General features: G+C 56.8%; 1 protein-coding gene across 1 annotated transcript; it reads right to left on the bottom strand.

Moving 5' to 3' along the window:
* Positions 1-11210: 11210 nt before the first annotated feature.
* On the bottom strand, positions 11211-14384 carry LOC104397842. Its single transcript, XM_010007854.1, has 2 exons — positions 13376-14384; positions 11211-12214 (listed from the first exon to the last, which is right to left on the bottom strand). The coding sequence occupies exons 1-2, from the start codon at positions 14382-14384 to the stop codon at positions 11211-11213; spliced, it is 2013 nt and encodes a 670-aa protein (XP_010006156.1).
* Positions 14385-14631: the final 247 nt, after the last annotated feature.

Raw genomic sequence — 14631 nt, 5'->3', positions numbered from 1 at the left:
GGGAAGGGAAGGAAAAAGGGAGATGAAGGGAAGGGAAGGGAAGGGAAGGGAAGGGAAGGGAAGGGAAGGGAAGGGAAGGGAAGGGAAGGGAAGGGAAGGGAAGGGAAGGGAAGGGAAGGGAAGGGAAGGGAAGGGAAGGGAAGGGAAGGGAAGGGAAGGGAAGGGAAGGGAAGGGAAGGGAAGAAGGGAAGGGAAGGGAAGGGAAGGGAAGGGAAGGGAAGGGAAGGGAAGGAAAAAGGGAGATGAAGGGAGGAGAGAAAGAGGAGAAGGGAAAAGAGAAGAGGGAAGAGGAGGGAGAAGAAGGGAGGAGAAGGGAGACAGAGGAGGGAAGAAAAAGAAAAGGGAGATGAAGGGAGAAGGGAGACAGAGGAAGGAAGAGAAGGGAGAGCAAGGGAGAAGGGAGAAAGGAAGGAAGGATGGAAGGGAGGAGAAGGGAGAAGGGAGATGAAGGGAGGAGAAGGGAGAAGGGAGGAGGAGGGATAAGAGAGGAGAGAAAGGGAGGAGAAGGGAAAAGGGAGGAGGAGAGAGGAGAAGGCAGGAGAAGGGAGACAGAGGAGGGAAGAGAAGGGAGATGAAGGGAGAAGGGAGAAAGGAAGGATGGATGGAAGGGAGGAGAAGGGAGATGAAGGGAGGAGGGAAGAGGAGGGAGGAGAAGGGAAGGAAGGATGGAAGGGAGATGAAAGGAGAAGGAAAGGAAGAATGGAATGGAGGAGAAGGGTGATGAAGGGAGACGAAGCAAGATGAAGGGAGAAGGGAAGGGAGGAGGAGGGAGAAGGGAAGGAAGAAGAGAGATGAAAGGAGACAAAGGGAGAAAAGGGAGAAGGGATATGAAGAGGGGAGAGGGAAGGGAGACAGAGGGAGATGGGAAGGGAGAAGGGAAGGAAGAGGAAGGGAGGGGAAGGGAGAAGGGGGAAGGGAAAGGGGAAGGGAGGGGGAGTCAAGGGGAAGGGGTAAGAGGTGAAGAGAAAGAGGAAAATAAAATACAAGAGGAAAGAGAAATAAATAATAAAGTTATTTGTTTCTCTCCAGGGTAGAAGAGCACAGGAATTATTTTTAGACCATAAAAAAAAATCCCATCCTTGCTCCTGCCATGGCCAGGTGACAGCTGGTAGGAGAGCCACTCATTTAAACAAGAAACAGCTTGGAGATCATCTACTGAATCATCCCGGTGGGCTTTAAGGGCCCTTCCAAACCATTCCAAGATCTAAAGCCCACCCACTCCCAACCCTCCTGCATGGGCAGGGACCCCTCCCACCAGCCCAGGCTGCTCCAAGCCCCATCCAACCTGCCCTTCAACACTGCCAGGGATGGAGGAACCACCTTGAAGATCATCTAGTGGATCATCCAGGTGGTCTCTAAGGTCCCTTCCAACCCAAATCATTCCATGAGCTAAAGACCATCCATTCCCACCATAGGCAGGGACACCTCCCAGAAGCCCCGGTGCTCCAAGCCCCATCCAACCTGCCCTTCAACACCCCCAGGGATGGGGCCTCCACCACCTCCTGGGTCAGCCTTTTCCACCACCAATAACCCCCCAACCTCATTCCAGTTTTAATCCATCCCCCCTTGATCCTCTCAGCTTCCTTCTCTCCCTTCCTTCTCTTGGCACAAAACAAGTGATGTTAAAACAACCTCCCCCCAAAAAATAACCCCCCCAATTCCTCAGCCTCTCACCTGGGATATTGTGTAGGCTAAACTGGGAGGTTCTTCTGCTCTGCTCTGGTTTGAATTTAGGCTCCTGGTCTCTTCTCTTCTGGACCAGGCACAGTCGATGTACCTGCCATCACACGCCAGGATCACACACCAGATCACAGGAGGCAAAATTAGCTTGGAAATCACCTCCCAGAACTTCCTGCACGAGCAAGAAGATCTGCAGATCCAGGAAGGCTGGGAGGTCAAGCTCAGGATGAACACAATGCAAGCTGGGCAGAAGAAGTAGGCAAACACATAGAAGTGCTTCAAGCCCTCCTGCCCAGGACATCTGAACTCCAGCTCCAAGATTTCTTCCACCACCACCAGGAACATGGAATAAAGTGACACAGACAACAGGTTGGAGTGACTTTTCCAGAACTGGAAGAATTTTTTCTTGGCCAGCATCTTGTTCCACGGTCAAGGCTTCAGCTCAAAGGTCTCACCAGAATCTTCTTCTCAAACCCTTTGATCACCGTGTGATTGAAGAGCAAAGAGAAAGTGAAAATTAAATAACGATGCAACAGGAAATCACGAGTCCATCTCCTCCCCCAGCAGATGTGGGGTCACAGGAGATGTTGGGTGACACCCCAGGAAATGGTGTCACGGGCAGGAAACCAAGCTCAGCTTCTCCTTCCTCTTCTGCTGGGTCCTGCTGGGTGGGGATGGTGAGGAAAAGTTAAGGAAAATAGGAAGAAAAGTGGGGGAAGTTGTGGAAGCTGCTGTGAAGGACGTTTGGGAAGGGAGCCCAGGAGCAGATGAGCTACATGAGACCTTCATCAGCAGCAGGGACACAGAGGCAGGGGGGTCACCTCCAGAAGGTGACACGTCCGTCTGAAGAGGTGGTGGCCCCCAAAGGGAGAGCAGGTGCTGGTTGGGGCATCACCAGGATGACCCATCTGTCCTTCCCAACCTGCTCCCACCTGGGTGCTGAGCAGCACAGCAGCTCTGGCTTTCATGGTGGGGTTGGAATCGTAGAATGATGGAATGGTGTCAAGGCTCAGGGGAGCTTCTGGAGCCTCAGTGGAGCTTCTGGAGCATAAGAGGAGCTCTTGGAGCCCCAGTGGAGATCCTGGAGCATAAGAGGAGATCCTGGAACCTCAGTGGAGCTCCTGGAGCCCCAGTGGAGGTCCTGGAACTTACATGGAGCTTCAGGAGCCTCAGTGGAGCTCTTGGAGCATAAAAAGAGCTCCTGGAGCATAAGAGAAGCTCCTGGAGCCCCAGTGGAGGGCCTGGGACTTACATGGAGCTCCCGGAGCCTCAGTGGAGCTTCTGGAACCTCAGTGCAGCTCCTGGAGTCTCAGTGCAGCTCCTGAAGCATAAATGGAGCCCTTGGAGCCCCAGTGGATCTCCTGGAGCTTAAATGGAGCTCCCAATGAGCCACCCAGGTGCCCACCAACGTGGGGTGAAACTCCAGGATGAAGGAGCCTCTTTGGGGTCCTTATTCTGGGGTGGGGGAGGAAGGCAGTTTGTCCATCTCCTCCCCCAGGAGATGTTGGGTGACACCCCAGGAAATGGTGTCACGGGCAGGAAACCAAGCTCAGCTTCTCTCGTTCCTCTTCTGCTGGGTCCTGGTGGGTGGGGATGGTGAGGAGCTGGTTGGTGGGCAGGCTGGTCCTGCTGGGCTGGCTGGCAGGTAGGTGGGTGGTCCAACAGGTTCTTTGGGGGGGGGAGTCCTCTTGGGGGGAGGTGGCACCTTGGGAGGACATGGGGTGGATTTTAAGGGGTCCCCTCAGGAAGTTCCCAAAGTGAAAGTGACCCAAGGACAAAAACAAACTGGGAGTTTCTGGAGTGATTTCTGAGGAGTCTGAAGATAAGGGCTGGGCTTTGTGGAGAGAGACATGGGATGGACACATCTCCACAGGCTGGAGACACAGGAAGGGCTTCATGGAGGGTCTGGAGATACAAGATGTTGTTTATGGAAAGTGTAGAGACATGGGATGGACTTCATGGAAGGTCTGGAGACACAGGATGGGCTTTATGGAGGGTCTGGAGACACAGGATGGGCTTTATGGAGGGTCTGGAGACAAGGGATGCGCTTTATGGAGGGTCTGGAGATAGAGGATGGACTTCATGGAGGGGCTGGAGATATAGGATGGGTTTTATGGAGGGTCTGGAGATATAGGATGGACTTCATGGAGGGGCTGGAGATATAGGATGGGTTTTATGGAGTGGCTGGAGATATGGGATGGGCTTTATGGAGGGTCTGGAGACAAGGGATGGTTTATGGAGGGTCTGGAGATATAGGATGGACTTCATGGAGGGGCTGGAGATATAGGATGGGTTTTATGGAGTGGCTGGGGATATGGGGTGGGCTTTTTGGAGGGGCTGGAGGTATAGGGAGGGCTTTATGGAGGGGCTGGGGTGGGCTTTGTGGAGAGAGACATGGGATGGACACATCTCCACAGGCTGGAGACACAGGAAGGGCTTCATGGAGGGTCTGGAGATACAAGATGTTGTTTATGGAAAGTGTAGAGACATGGGATGGACTTCATGGAAGGTCTGGAGACACAGGATGGGCTTTATGGAGGGTCTGGAGACAAGGGATGGGCTTTATGGAGGGTCTGGAGACACAGGATGGGATTCATGGAGGGTCTGAAGATACAAGATGGGCTTCATGGAGGGTCTAGAGAGAAGGGATGGGCTGCAGGAAACCCTCCCCACCTTCTCCAAGCTGTCCCAAGGTTGCACCTCCCACCCCAAGGAGGTGTCCCCTGCAAGGTGTCCTCTCCTAGGCCAGATCATCCCACCAACCCCTTCTCCTGCCCCTCACAGGTGCTGGTGGGATGGAGCTGGAGCCCTGCAGCTCCCCAGGTGAGTGCAGACAACAGGGGGGAGGTTGGAAGAACTTCATTGTTGGTGTTCTGTCCATGATGCAAATGTATGCAAATAGAGAATCGACAGGTCCTTGACAAGGGATTAAATTTGGGCTGGAAATCAAAGTTTTTTCCATCTTCCATCTGGGGTCTTCTCTGAAATCAGGGAACCATGGGATGGGTTGGGTTGGGAGGGACCTTCAACACCATCCAGATCCAACCCCTGCATGGGCAGGGACCCCTCCCACCAGCCCAGGCTGCTCCAAGCCCCATCCAACCTGCCCTTGGACATTTCCATCATCCACAGCTTCCCTGGGCAACCTGGGCCAGGCTCTCACCACCCTCATGGTGAAGAATTTCCTCTTCATGTCCCACCTCAATCTCCCTCTCCCACTTTTCATCCATCCCCCTCATCCCATCCCTCCCTGCCCTTGTCCCAAGTCCCTCCCCAGCTTTCCTGGAGCCCCTTCAGGCCCTGGAAGCTGCTCTAAGGTCTCCCTGGAGCCTTCTCTTCTCCAGGCTGAACACCCCAACTCTCCCAGCCTGTCCCAGAGCTGCTCCAGCCCTTGGATCATCTCCATGGTCTCCTCTGGGCTCTCTCACGTCCTTCTTCTTCTGGGGACCCCAGAACTGGACCCAGTTGTCCTACTGGGGTCTCACCAGAGCAGAGGGGGAAAATCCCCCCCCTTGACCTGCTGCCCAAGCTGCTGGTGACACAGCTTTGGTGCCCCATGTTGATCTTCTCCTCCACCATCACTCCCAAGTCCTTCTCCTCAGGGTTTCTCTCCATCCATCCTCCACCCAACCTTGGGATTGCCCCAACCCAGGTGCAGAACTTTGCCCTGGGCCTCCACTAGGTCCCACTTTTCCAGCCTTTCCAGGTCCCTCTGGATGTCCCCCTGCCCCCCATGTCACCTCACCACTCACTCTGGTGCCATCACCCATCTTGGGTGGAAAACAGTGGGTTTTGGTCCCTAGAAACTATATTTTTTTTCATTCTATTGACCCTCCTGGTTTTCTCCATCTGGATCAGTGTTGGTTCCTCAACTGACCAGAACTTGGGACTCCTCAGATGACTGAAAAACTGACTCTTCCAAACTTCTTCCTTTCCCCCCCCCAAAAAAAAAAAAGCAGCTGGAAGCTCAAGGCTGAGGTCACAGAGGTGAAACCCACACTCACGTCCCCACCACCACGTCTCTTTGCCCTTCCAGGTGACCTCCCCCCACCAGGGCTCTTCCCAAACATCTCCTCACCTCAGGAAGGTGACTGGGTCCTCGCCAGGTGCCTCGTTTTCTCTGGAGTTCCCATCACCCACATCTTCTTCTGCAAGGATGGGGTGGAGCTGGAGACTCACCCGGTGGGAGAAGGTCAGTTCAGCTCCAGCTTGGCCATCCAGGTCTCCTTGGAGAGCACCTACTCCTGTGGGTACAAGAGGAGGAGCAGCCTGGGACAGGTCCTGCTGTCCAGGTTGAGTGTCCCGTGGCTTCTGACGACCAGAGGTGGGTGGAGAAGGACAAGGAGAGGTTGTTTTCTAGCCTGGAGAGCTGGGCAGGGAGGAACCTCGTGAGGTTCACCAAGGGCAAGTGTGAAGTTCTGCATCTGGGGAGGAACGAGCCCAGGGGGCTGCACAGGGTGGGGAGCAGCTCTGGGGACAAGGACCTCAGGGTCCTGGTGGGCAACAGGGCTCGTCCCACCTCCTGTCCTGGCTCCTCCTCCTTTCCCAGCCCAAAGGAGGAGGTTGGAGGGGTTGTGTCCATCAAGGAGCAGCTTCTGGCCCAAAGTCGTGTGGCTGAAGCCACCGTGAGCTGGAGGGTTGGGCAGGAGGAGCCTCGTGAGGTTCAGCCTGAGCAGCTGGGGAAGTTCTCCAGGTCCTGACAGGGTCAACTCAAGTTGGTACCAGCAGTTTTGAAATTACCTTTTCTCCACCTGATTGTTGTCCAGGTGAGAAGGACAACCCAAGGAATGTCACCACTGCTGCCAGCCCAAAGCTCCCAGCTGCAGGTGAGTGTCCCTGGATGAAGTTTGGCCCAGCATCCTGGTTTCCAAACCCCAAGGTCTTTCTCCCCAGAGATAGAGGTCTCTGAGTTGACCTTCTACCAAGACCTGGAGGCTTCTGGGTTGACTTTCTACCAAGACCTGGGGGTCTCTGGATTGACCTTCTCCTCCCAAGACCTGGGGGTCTCTGGGTTGACCCTCCCAAGACCTGGAGGTTCTGGAGCTTTGCCTTTACCTGTGGAACCCAAGTTCTCCTACTCACCACCATCTCCTTGCTTTCCCCAAGGCCTGGGAGTCTCCATCAGCTTCCCCTTGGTGGTCCTGTCCCTCCTGACTCTGGTTTTGGGCCTCCACCTCCTCCTGCAGATCGGTAAGGGAACCTCCAGCCCCACCACTTGTTGTTCTCTGGGCCATGTTGTCTCCTCTGGGCCACGTTCACACGTGTCCTCCTTGCAGGAAAGAGAATCCAACTGACCAAGTTGAAGAGCTTCATGCCCAGGTAGAAGACCTGGGAAGAAAGGGATGTCCAGGAGCCTCCCCAGGTGGAGAACCTGCTGGGAGAGGAGCTCCAAGGTGCTGGGGGGTGGCAAGGACCACAGCAAGTTGGCCATTCCCCATGGCTGTGGTAGGTGGGGATGGACCCAAGATGGTGTCCCTGGACCCAACACCACCTCCACTGCATCTCCAACCACCACAAGGAGTTCTCCAGCACCTTGAGGACCCAACTCCTCCAACTGCAGCCCCAGAGACACAAGCCCTTGGCCAAGACACGTTGTTGGAGGAGAAGACTTTGCTCCAGCTGTGAAGATCCTGGTGGGTCTTGGGTCATTCATTGATTTCAAAGGTCCATTAATTAAAGAGATGGGTTTTCCTCTGGTTGTTGGTCCTTTGGGTGGGGTCTCTGAAGGACTCTTAGATGCTTCATCTCCCACCAAATGGAGGTTGGAGCCCTGAGTCCTGTCCAAGGCTTGGCTGAAGACCAAAGATGGTTGGAGCCCATCAAGACGTTGCCCAAAAGTCCCTCCAGCACCAGGACCTGCAGCCAAGCAAGGGAAAGGGTCGATCTGGAAGGTCTTCCCATCAGGAAAGGTCCACCAGTCATTGGAGAAGGTCTAAGGGGTTAAAGAGGAGATGGGTTTGGGCTCCCTTGTTGGGAAAAGAGGGGGGGGAAATGTGGTCAAACGTGACACAGCTCATGGTGGCCACCAAACCCTCGTGAGATAATCCAGCCCAGGACATGAAAAGCAGGGATGGAGGGATGGTCTGAGGGCTGCAGATGTTTGGAATCCCACCTCCAGGTGGGAGGTGCAGCTGAAGGGGCTGAAGAAGATGTTGGCCAAGGGAAAGTGTCTCCTCCCCTAGCCCAGGTGGATCCAAACATCAAAACTAGACCCAAGATGCAACTCAAATGGAAGGAGGGACCTGCAGGAGATCAGGTTGCAGCCTGATCTCCTGGCTTGGCATCCAAGCAAGGTCCCAGGCCCCAGGAGCAGCCCAGCCCACCCACAGGACCTTCACACCATGCTCCTCTTCCTCGCTGCTCAACCAGGATGGAGATGGAAGGACCATCTCATCTGGGCTTCTTCACCTCCTGTTTTGGGGAAACACAGCACGAGTTGGAGGTTCAAGGGTTCTCCTCAAGCCTTCCTTGAGGAAGGAGGAGGAGGAGGGAGGAGGAGGAAGAAGGAGGAGGAAGAGGAAGGGGAGGAGGAGGAGGAAGGAGGAGGAGAAAGGAGGAGGAGGGAGGAAGGAGGAAGGACGAGGAAGGAGGAGGAGGAAGAAGGAGGAGGAGGAGGAAGAGGAGGAAGGAGAAGGAAGGAGGAGGAAGGGGGAGGGAGGAGGAGATGGAGGAAGAAGGAGGAGAAAGGAGGAGGAGGAAGAAGAGGAGGAAGGAGGAGGAGGAAGAAGGAGGAGGAAGAGGAGGAGGATGAGGAAGAGGAGGAAGGAGGAGGAAGACGGAGGAAGGAGGAGGAGGGAGGAGGGAGGAAGGAGGAAGGAGGAGAAAGAAGGAGAAAGGAGGAAGAGCAAGGAGGAAGGAGGAGGAAGGGGGAGGGATCTGGGAAGAGCAGGTGGGTCAGGGGGCTTGGGGAGGGAAGGAATTCCAGGATCCCACCTTCCTGAGCCCCTAAATTGGGAATAATCCCTCCCTAAACTGGTTTGGGAGGAGATCCCAGTGTCCTGACCCCCCCAAACTGGGAATACTGGGATCTGAGAGGGATCCTGGGCCCCCAACCCCCCAACTCCTTGACATCCCCCCCCCACCTTTGGCTCCTCCCCAGGTGACCCTGAACTTGGGGGGTCCCTCCCCCACCCGGTGTCACCTCCTGGGTGGGGGGAGGGGCTGAAGGTCCAGGTTGTCCCTGAGGAAGAGGAGAAGAAGGTGCAGGAGATGGGTAAGAAGGAAGGGATGGGAGGGGGGCGGGGTTGGTCACCATCATCTCACCCAACATCAACCCCATGGGGACCACCAGGACCTCCTCATCCATCCCACCCAACCTCACCCCTGCCCTTCGTGGTCACCACCACCATCTCCACCACCCCAACCAACCTCAACCCTGCTCCATCATCACCACCAACCACCAGGTCCACCTCACCCAACCTCAATCCTTCCCCATGGTGGTCACCCAATACCTTGTCCAACCAACCCCAACCACATCCCATGGTGGTCACCAGCACCAGGACCTCCTCATCATCCCACCCAACCTCAACCCTTCCCCATGGTGGCCACCACCACCACCTCCTCCAACCCAACCAGAGGTGGATTTGGGGTTTCACTCCACCAGGGTGGTGGGCTGAGAGGGGGAGGGTGGTGACCCCCATGGAGAACCACCTCCTCCTTCCCACCCAGCAGAGACCTGGAGGTGTCCATCCCACATCACCGAGACCCCACCCACCCACCCACCCCCTGCCAAGGCATCCCCTTGACCAAGACCCCCACCCCAAGAGCTCCCCACCAGCGACACCTCCCACGGGATCCCACCACCCCCACCCCACCACCACCACCTCCCCCTGCCCCAGCAGAACCCACCAGAACCTTGGAGAACCCTTGGCTGGAGCAGAACCTCCCACTGCAGACCAGTCCCTACCCTCAGTGTGGCAAGACCTTTGGTTGCTTGACCCACCTGACCATGCACCAAAGGTCCCACACCCAGGACAGACCCTTCCCCTGTCCTCACTGTGGGAAGAGCTTCAAGTATCTGGCTGACTTGAGGGTCCACCAAAGGTCCCACCCTGGGGAGAGGCCCTTCCTGTGTCCTCGGTGTGGGAAGAGCTTCAGCAATAAGTCCTCCCTGGCCTGACACGTCAGGATCCACAGCAGGGTGGGCAAGGGATGGTGGGAGGTGGGGAAGGAGGTGGTGGTGGTGATGGGGGAGCACCATGGGGCAGGGTTGAGGTTGGGTGAGGTTGGATGAGGTGGGGATGGTGGTGGTGATGGGTGAGCACCATGGGATCTGGTTGAGGTTGGGTGAGATGGAGATGGGTGAGCACCATGAAACATGGTTGAGGTTGGGTGACCACCATGGGATGGGGTTGAGGTTGGGGGAGGTGGAGATGGAGGTGGTGATGGGTGAGCACCATGGGGCAGGGTTGAGGTTGGGTGAGGTTGGATGAGGTGGGGATGGTGGTGGTGATGGGTGAGCACCATGGGATCTGGTTGAGGTTGGGTGAGATGGAGATGATGGTGGTGATGGGTGAGCACCATGGGATCTGGTTGAGGTTGGGTGAGCACCATGGGATCTGGTTGAGGTTGGATGAGGTGAAGATGGTGGTGGTGATGGGGGAGCACCATGGGATGTAGTTAAGGTTGGGTGAGATGGAGATGGTGGTGGTGATGGGTGACCATCATGGGTCAGGGTTGAGGTTGGGTGAGCACCATGAAACATGGTTGAGGTTGGGGGAGCACCATGGGGTAGGGTTGAGGTTGGATGAGATGGTGATGGGTGAGCACCATGAAATATGGTTGAGGTTGGGTGAGATGGAGATGGGTGACCACCATGGGATGTGGCTGAGGTTGGGTGACCACCAGGGGACATGGTTGAGGTTTGGGGAGCACCATGGGACATGGTTGAGCTTGGGTCAGCACCATGGGGCAGGGCTGAGGTGGTGATGGGTGACCACCATGGGATGGGGTTGAGGTTGGGTGAGCACCATGAAACATGGTTGAGGTTGGGTGAGCACCATGGGATCTAGTTGAGGTTGGGTGAGATGGAGATGATGGTGGTGATGGGTGAGCACCATGGGATCTGGTTGAGGTTGGGTGAGCACCATGGGATCTGGTTGAGGTTGGATGAGGTGGAGATGGTGGTGGTGATGGGTGAGCACCACAGGACATGGTTGAGGTTGGGGGAGCACCATGGGGCAGGGTTGAGGTTGGGTGGGATGGAGGTGGTGATGGGTGAGCAGAAGGTTCCTCCAAGACCCCAAGAAACATGTTGGGTTTGTTTTTTTTTCTCCACCTGGAGCTGCTGCCCCCGTCTTGGGAAGGAAAGGAGAAGACCAGAAGATGGAGGGTGCAAAGGTGGCGTGTTCTGAGCTCCAGGTCCTCTCCTGGGGTGGGAAGGGGGTTCTTCTGGGGGAAGAGCCAAGAAAAAGCAGGTGGGAAGAAGCAGGTGGGTCTTCACCACCACCTACACTGAGATGGTGGGACGTGGGTGATGGGTCCCACCACCCTGGGCAGGGTGGGACGTGGGTGATGGGTCCCACCACCACCTACACCGGGCACGGTGGGACATCAGAGATGGCCCAACACCCCTGGAGCTCCACCTTGACCCCCACCACGGCCCGGATCCGAGCCCACCCCCCAACCCCCACCCAGTGCACGTCACCGTCCCCAAAGTCCCGGCTGAAGTTGGCGGTGAAGGGGACCTGGGCATCCACCCTGTGTCCCACCAAGGCCACCCCACAGGCCCTCCCTGGTGGCACCTGCTTCTCCACCACCTGCCTGTGGGCCACGTACTTGCTGGCGCTGGCTCCCCCCACCCAGGGCAGGGTGGTGACATTGGTGGCCTCCCAACCCGTCCCGTTGAAGGTCAAGAGGGTGGCTCGGAAGACCCCCCGGAGGGTGGGGAAGACCCTCTGCTCCAACTCCCAGTCCTGCTCCACCTCCGTGGTCTCCTCCAAGGTGGTGACTCTCCAGCCCCAACCACACCCTTCGTTCCTCAGCGTGGCCTTCACCAAGGTCACCTCCTCCCGTCGCTCCACCGCCCCGCTCAGGTTGTAGAGGACGTCGGAGATGGTGACACCGACCGGACCTTTCTTGACCACCAAGACCTGGTACCACTTGAACCAAAGCTCCTCCTGATCCACCACCACGAACAGGGCCCTCTGCTCCTTGGAGACCTTGCCCACACCGTAGTGGTTCCTCCCAACGAAGACGTCGACCAACGGACAACCCTCCACGGCGTCTCGGGGGACCCCCCCAAAGGAATCATCCACCCAAGCCAAGGCCTCCAAACCACCCAGGTTGACCAAGACCTGGAAGTTCTCGGTGCTCATCTCCTGCTCCCTGTAGGGGAAGAAGCAGGTGGGACCTCGGTGGGGGACGTGGACCCCGACGTTGCAGCAGAGCTCCCGGGTGGAGCAGATGAACTCGGTCCTCTTGGCGTGGTCGTTCCAGTTGGCCACGGCGTCCGCGGGGACGTGGCCTTCAAAAGGCACCCACTTCAGGTAGGACTCCTGGGCCCTCTTGCTCCTGGGGGAGGTCCAGGGGGTGGCTGGAGAGGAGGAAAACGTTCAGGTGGAAGGAGACCCAGCCCACCCCACCAGCGACCACCCCGGGGGGGAAGGTGACACCTCCCTCCACGGGCAGGAGAAGGAGAAGGAAACTCGAGCGAGATGAGACCTTCAAGGCTTGGAGAACCCATGTTGGAGAAGGTCCATCATGACGTTCTCCAGCCCATGGAGAAGATGAGGCTGGACCTGAAGGTCTCCAGCCCATGGGGATGAGCAGGAGGAACTGGAAGGTCTCCAGACCATGGAGAAGATAAGGCTGGACCTGAAGGTCTCCAGCCCATAGAGAACCCATGTTGGAGAAGGTCTGTTATGAAGTTCTGCAGCACATGGGGATGAGCAGGAGGAACCAGAAGTTCTCCAGCTCATGGAGAACCCATGTTGGAGAAGGCCCATCATGACGTTCTCCAGCCCATGGAGAGGAGCAGGAGGACCCAGAAGGTCTCCAGCTCATGGAGAACCCATGTTGGAGAAGGCCCATCATGAAGTTCTCCAGCCCATGGGGACCCAGAAGGTCTCCAACCCACTGAGAACCCATGTTGGAGAAGGTCTGTTATGAAGTTCTCCAACCCACCGAGAACCCATGTTGGAGAAGGTCCAACCTGAAGGTTTGGGGAGGAGCAGGAGGAACTGGAAGGTCTCCAGCCCATGGAGAAGATAAGGCAGGACCTGAAGGTCTCCAGCCCATGGAGAACCCATGCTGGAGAAGGTCCAACCTGAAGGTCTGGGGAGGAGCAGGAGGAACTGGAAGGTCTCCAGCCCATGGAGAAGATGAGGCAGGACCTGAAGGTCTCCAGCCCATGGGGAGGAGCAGGAGGAACCAGAAGTTCTCCAGCTCATGGAGAACCAATGTTGAAGAAGGCCCATCATGACGTTCTCCAGCCCATGGGGATGAGCAGGTGGACCCAGAAGGTCTCCAGCCCATGGAGAACCCATGTTGGAGAAGGTCCAACCGGAAGGTCTCCAATGGAAAAGATAAGGTAGGACCTTAAGTTCTCCAGCTCATGGAGAGGAGCAGGAGGACCCAGAAGGTCTCCAGCCCATGGAGAAGACCCCTCCCATGGAGGAGCAGGAGGACCCCGAAGGTCCCCGCCGGAGCGGGTTGAACCCCCCGGTTCCCACCCCCAGGACCCCCGAGGACTCACCCTGCCCGGGTCTTCCCCTGCCCGGCCCCACCGGGGACCCGCGGGAGGAGCCGCGGCCGCTCCGGGCGCCCAGGAGGAGGAGGAGGAGCTGGAGGAGGGACCGGGAGGTGACATCAATGGAGGTGACACCAATGGAGGTGACACCAAGGGAGGTGACATCAATGGAGGTGGCACCAATGGAGGTGGCACCAAGGGAGGTGACACCAATGGAGGTGACACCACGGGATGTGGCACCAAGGGAGGTGACATCAATGGAGGTGACACCACGGGATGTGGCACCATGGGAGGTGACACCAATGGAGGTGACACCACGGGATGTGGCACCATGGGAGGTGACATCAATGGAGGTGACACCAATGGAGGTGGCACCATGGGAGGTGACATCAATGGAGGTGACACCAATGGAGGTGGCACCATGGGAGGTGACATCAATGGAGGTGACACCAATGGAGGTGGCACCATGGGAGGTGACATCAATGGAGGTGACACCAATGGAGGTGGCACCATGGGAGGTGACATCAATGGAGGTGACACCAATGGAGGTGGCACCATGGGAGGTGACATCAATGGAGGTGACACCAATGGAGGTGGCACCATGGGAGGTGACATCAATGGAGGTGACACCAATGGAGGTGGCACCATGGGAGGTGACATCAATGGAGGTGACATCATGGGAGGTGACATCAATGGAGGTGACATCAATGGAGGTGACATCAATGGAGGTGACACCAATGGAGGTGGCACCATGGGAGGTGACATCAGTAGATGTGGCACCACAGAAGGTGTCACCTCCAGGGCCACCAATGCAGGTGCCACCATGGGAGGTGCCACCAGTGAAGGTGCCACCACAGGAGATGTCACCATTGAAGGTGACATCAATGGAGGTGCCACCAGTGCAGGAGCCTCCACAGGAGATGTCACCATTGAAGGTGACATCAATGGAGGTGCCACCAGTGAAGGTGCCACCACAGGAGGTGCCACCTCCAGGGCCACCCCCTTTTGTCCCCATTTTGGGGTAAAAACCCTCCCGTTCGTGTCAACGATGAACCAGGAGGATCCGGCTCCAAGGAACCGGGGATCATTCATTATTAATTAATCATTAATAACTCATTAATTAATGGTCATTGAAAAACGGGACTTTTGGGAGCCCTCGGGTGGGACCTTTTTTGGGGGGGAGGGGACCCAAATCTGGCTTAATTCACCCCAAAAAATGGACCCCAAGTGGGAACTTACCTGAAGGGTCGTCATCCCTGGAA

This window comes from Chaetura pelagica, unplaced genomic scaffold (genome assembly GCF_000747805.2).
Source record: "Chaetura pelagica isolate M959 unplaced genomic scaffold, ChaPel_1.0 scaffold202, whole genome shotgun sequence".
NCBI classification, from domain to species: Eukaryota; Metazoa; Chordata; class Aves; order Apodiformes; family Apodidae; genus Chaetura; species Chaetura pelagica.
The sequence above is the reverse complement of the archived record's forward strand: the minus strand, read 5'-3'. Positions and strand labels throughout refer to the sequence as shown.

Coding starts and splice junctions, on each gene's coding strand:
- LOC104397842 (XM_010007854.1), bottom strand. CDS start 14,384: ATGGGGACAAAAGGGGGTGGCCCTGGAGGTGGCACCTCCTGTGGTGGC. Junction 12,215..13,375: donor CAGGGGAAGACCCGGGCAGG/GTGAGTCCTCGG, acceptor CCTCCTCTCCAG/CCACCCCCTGGACCTCCCCC.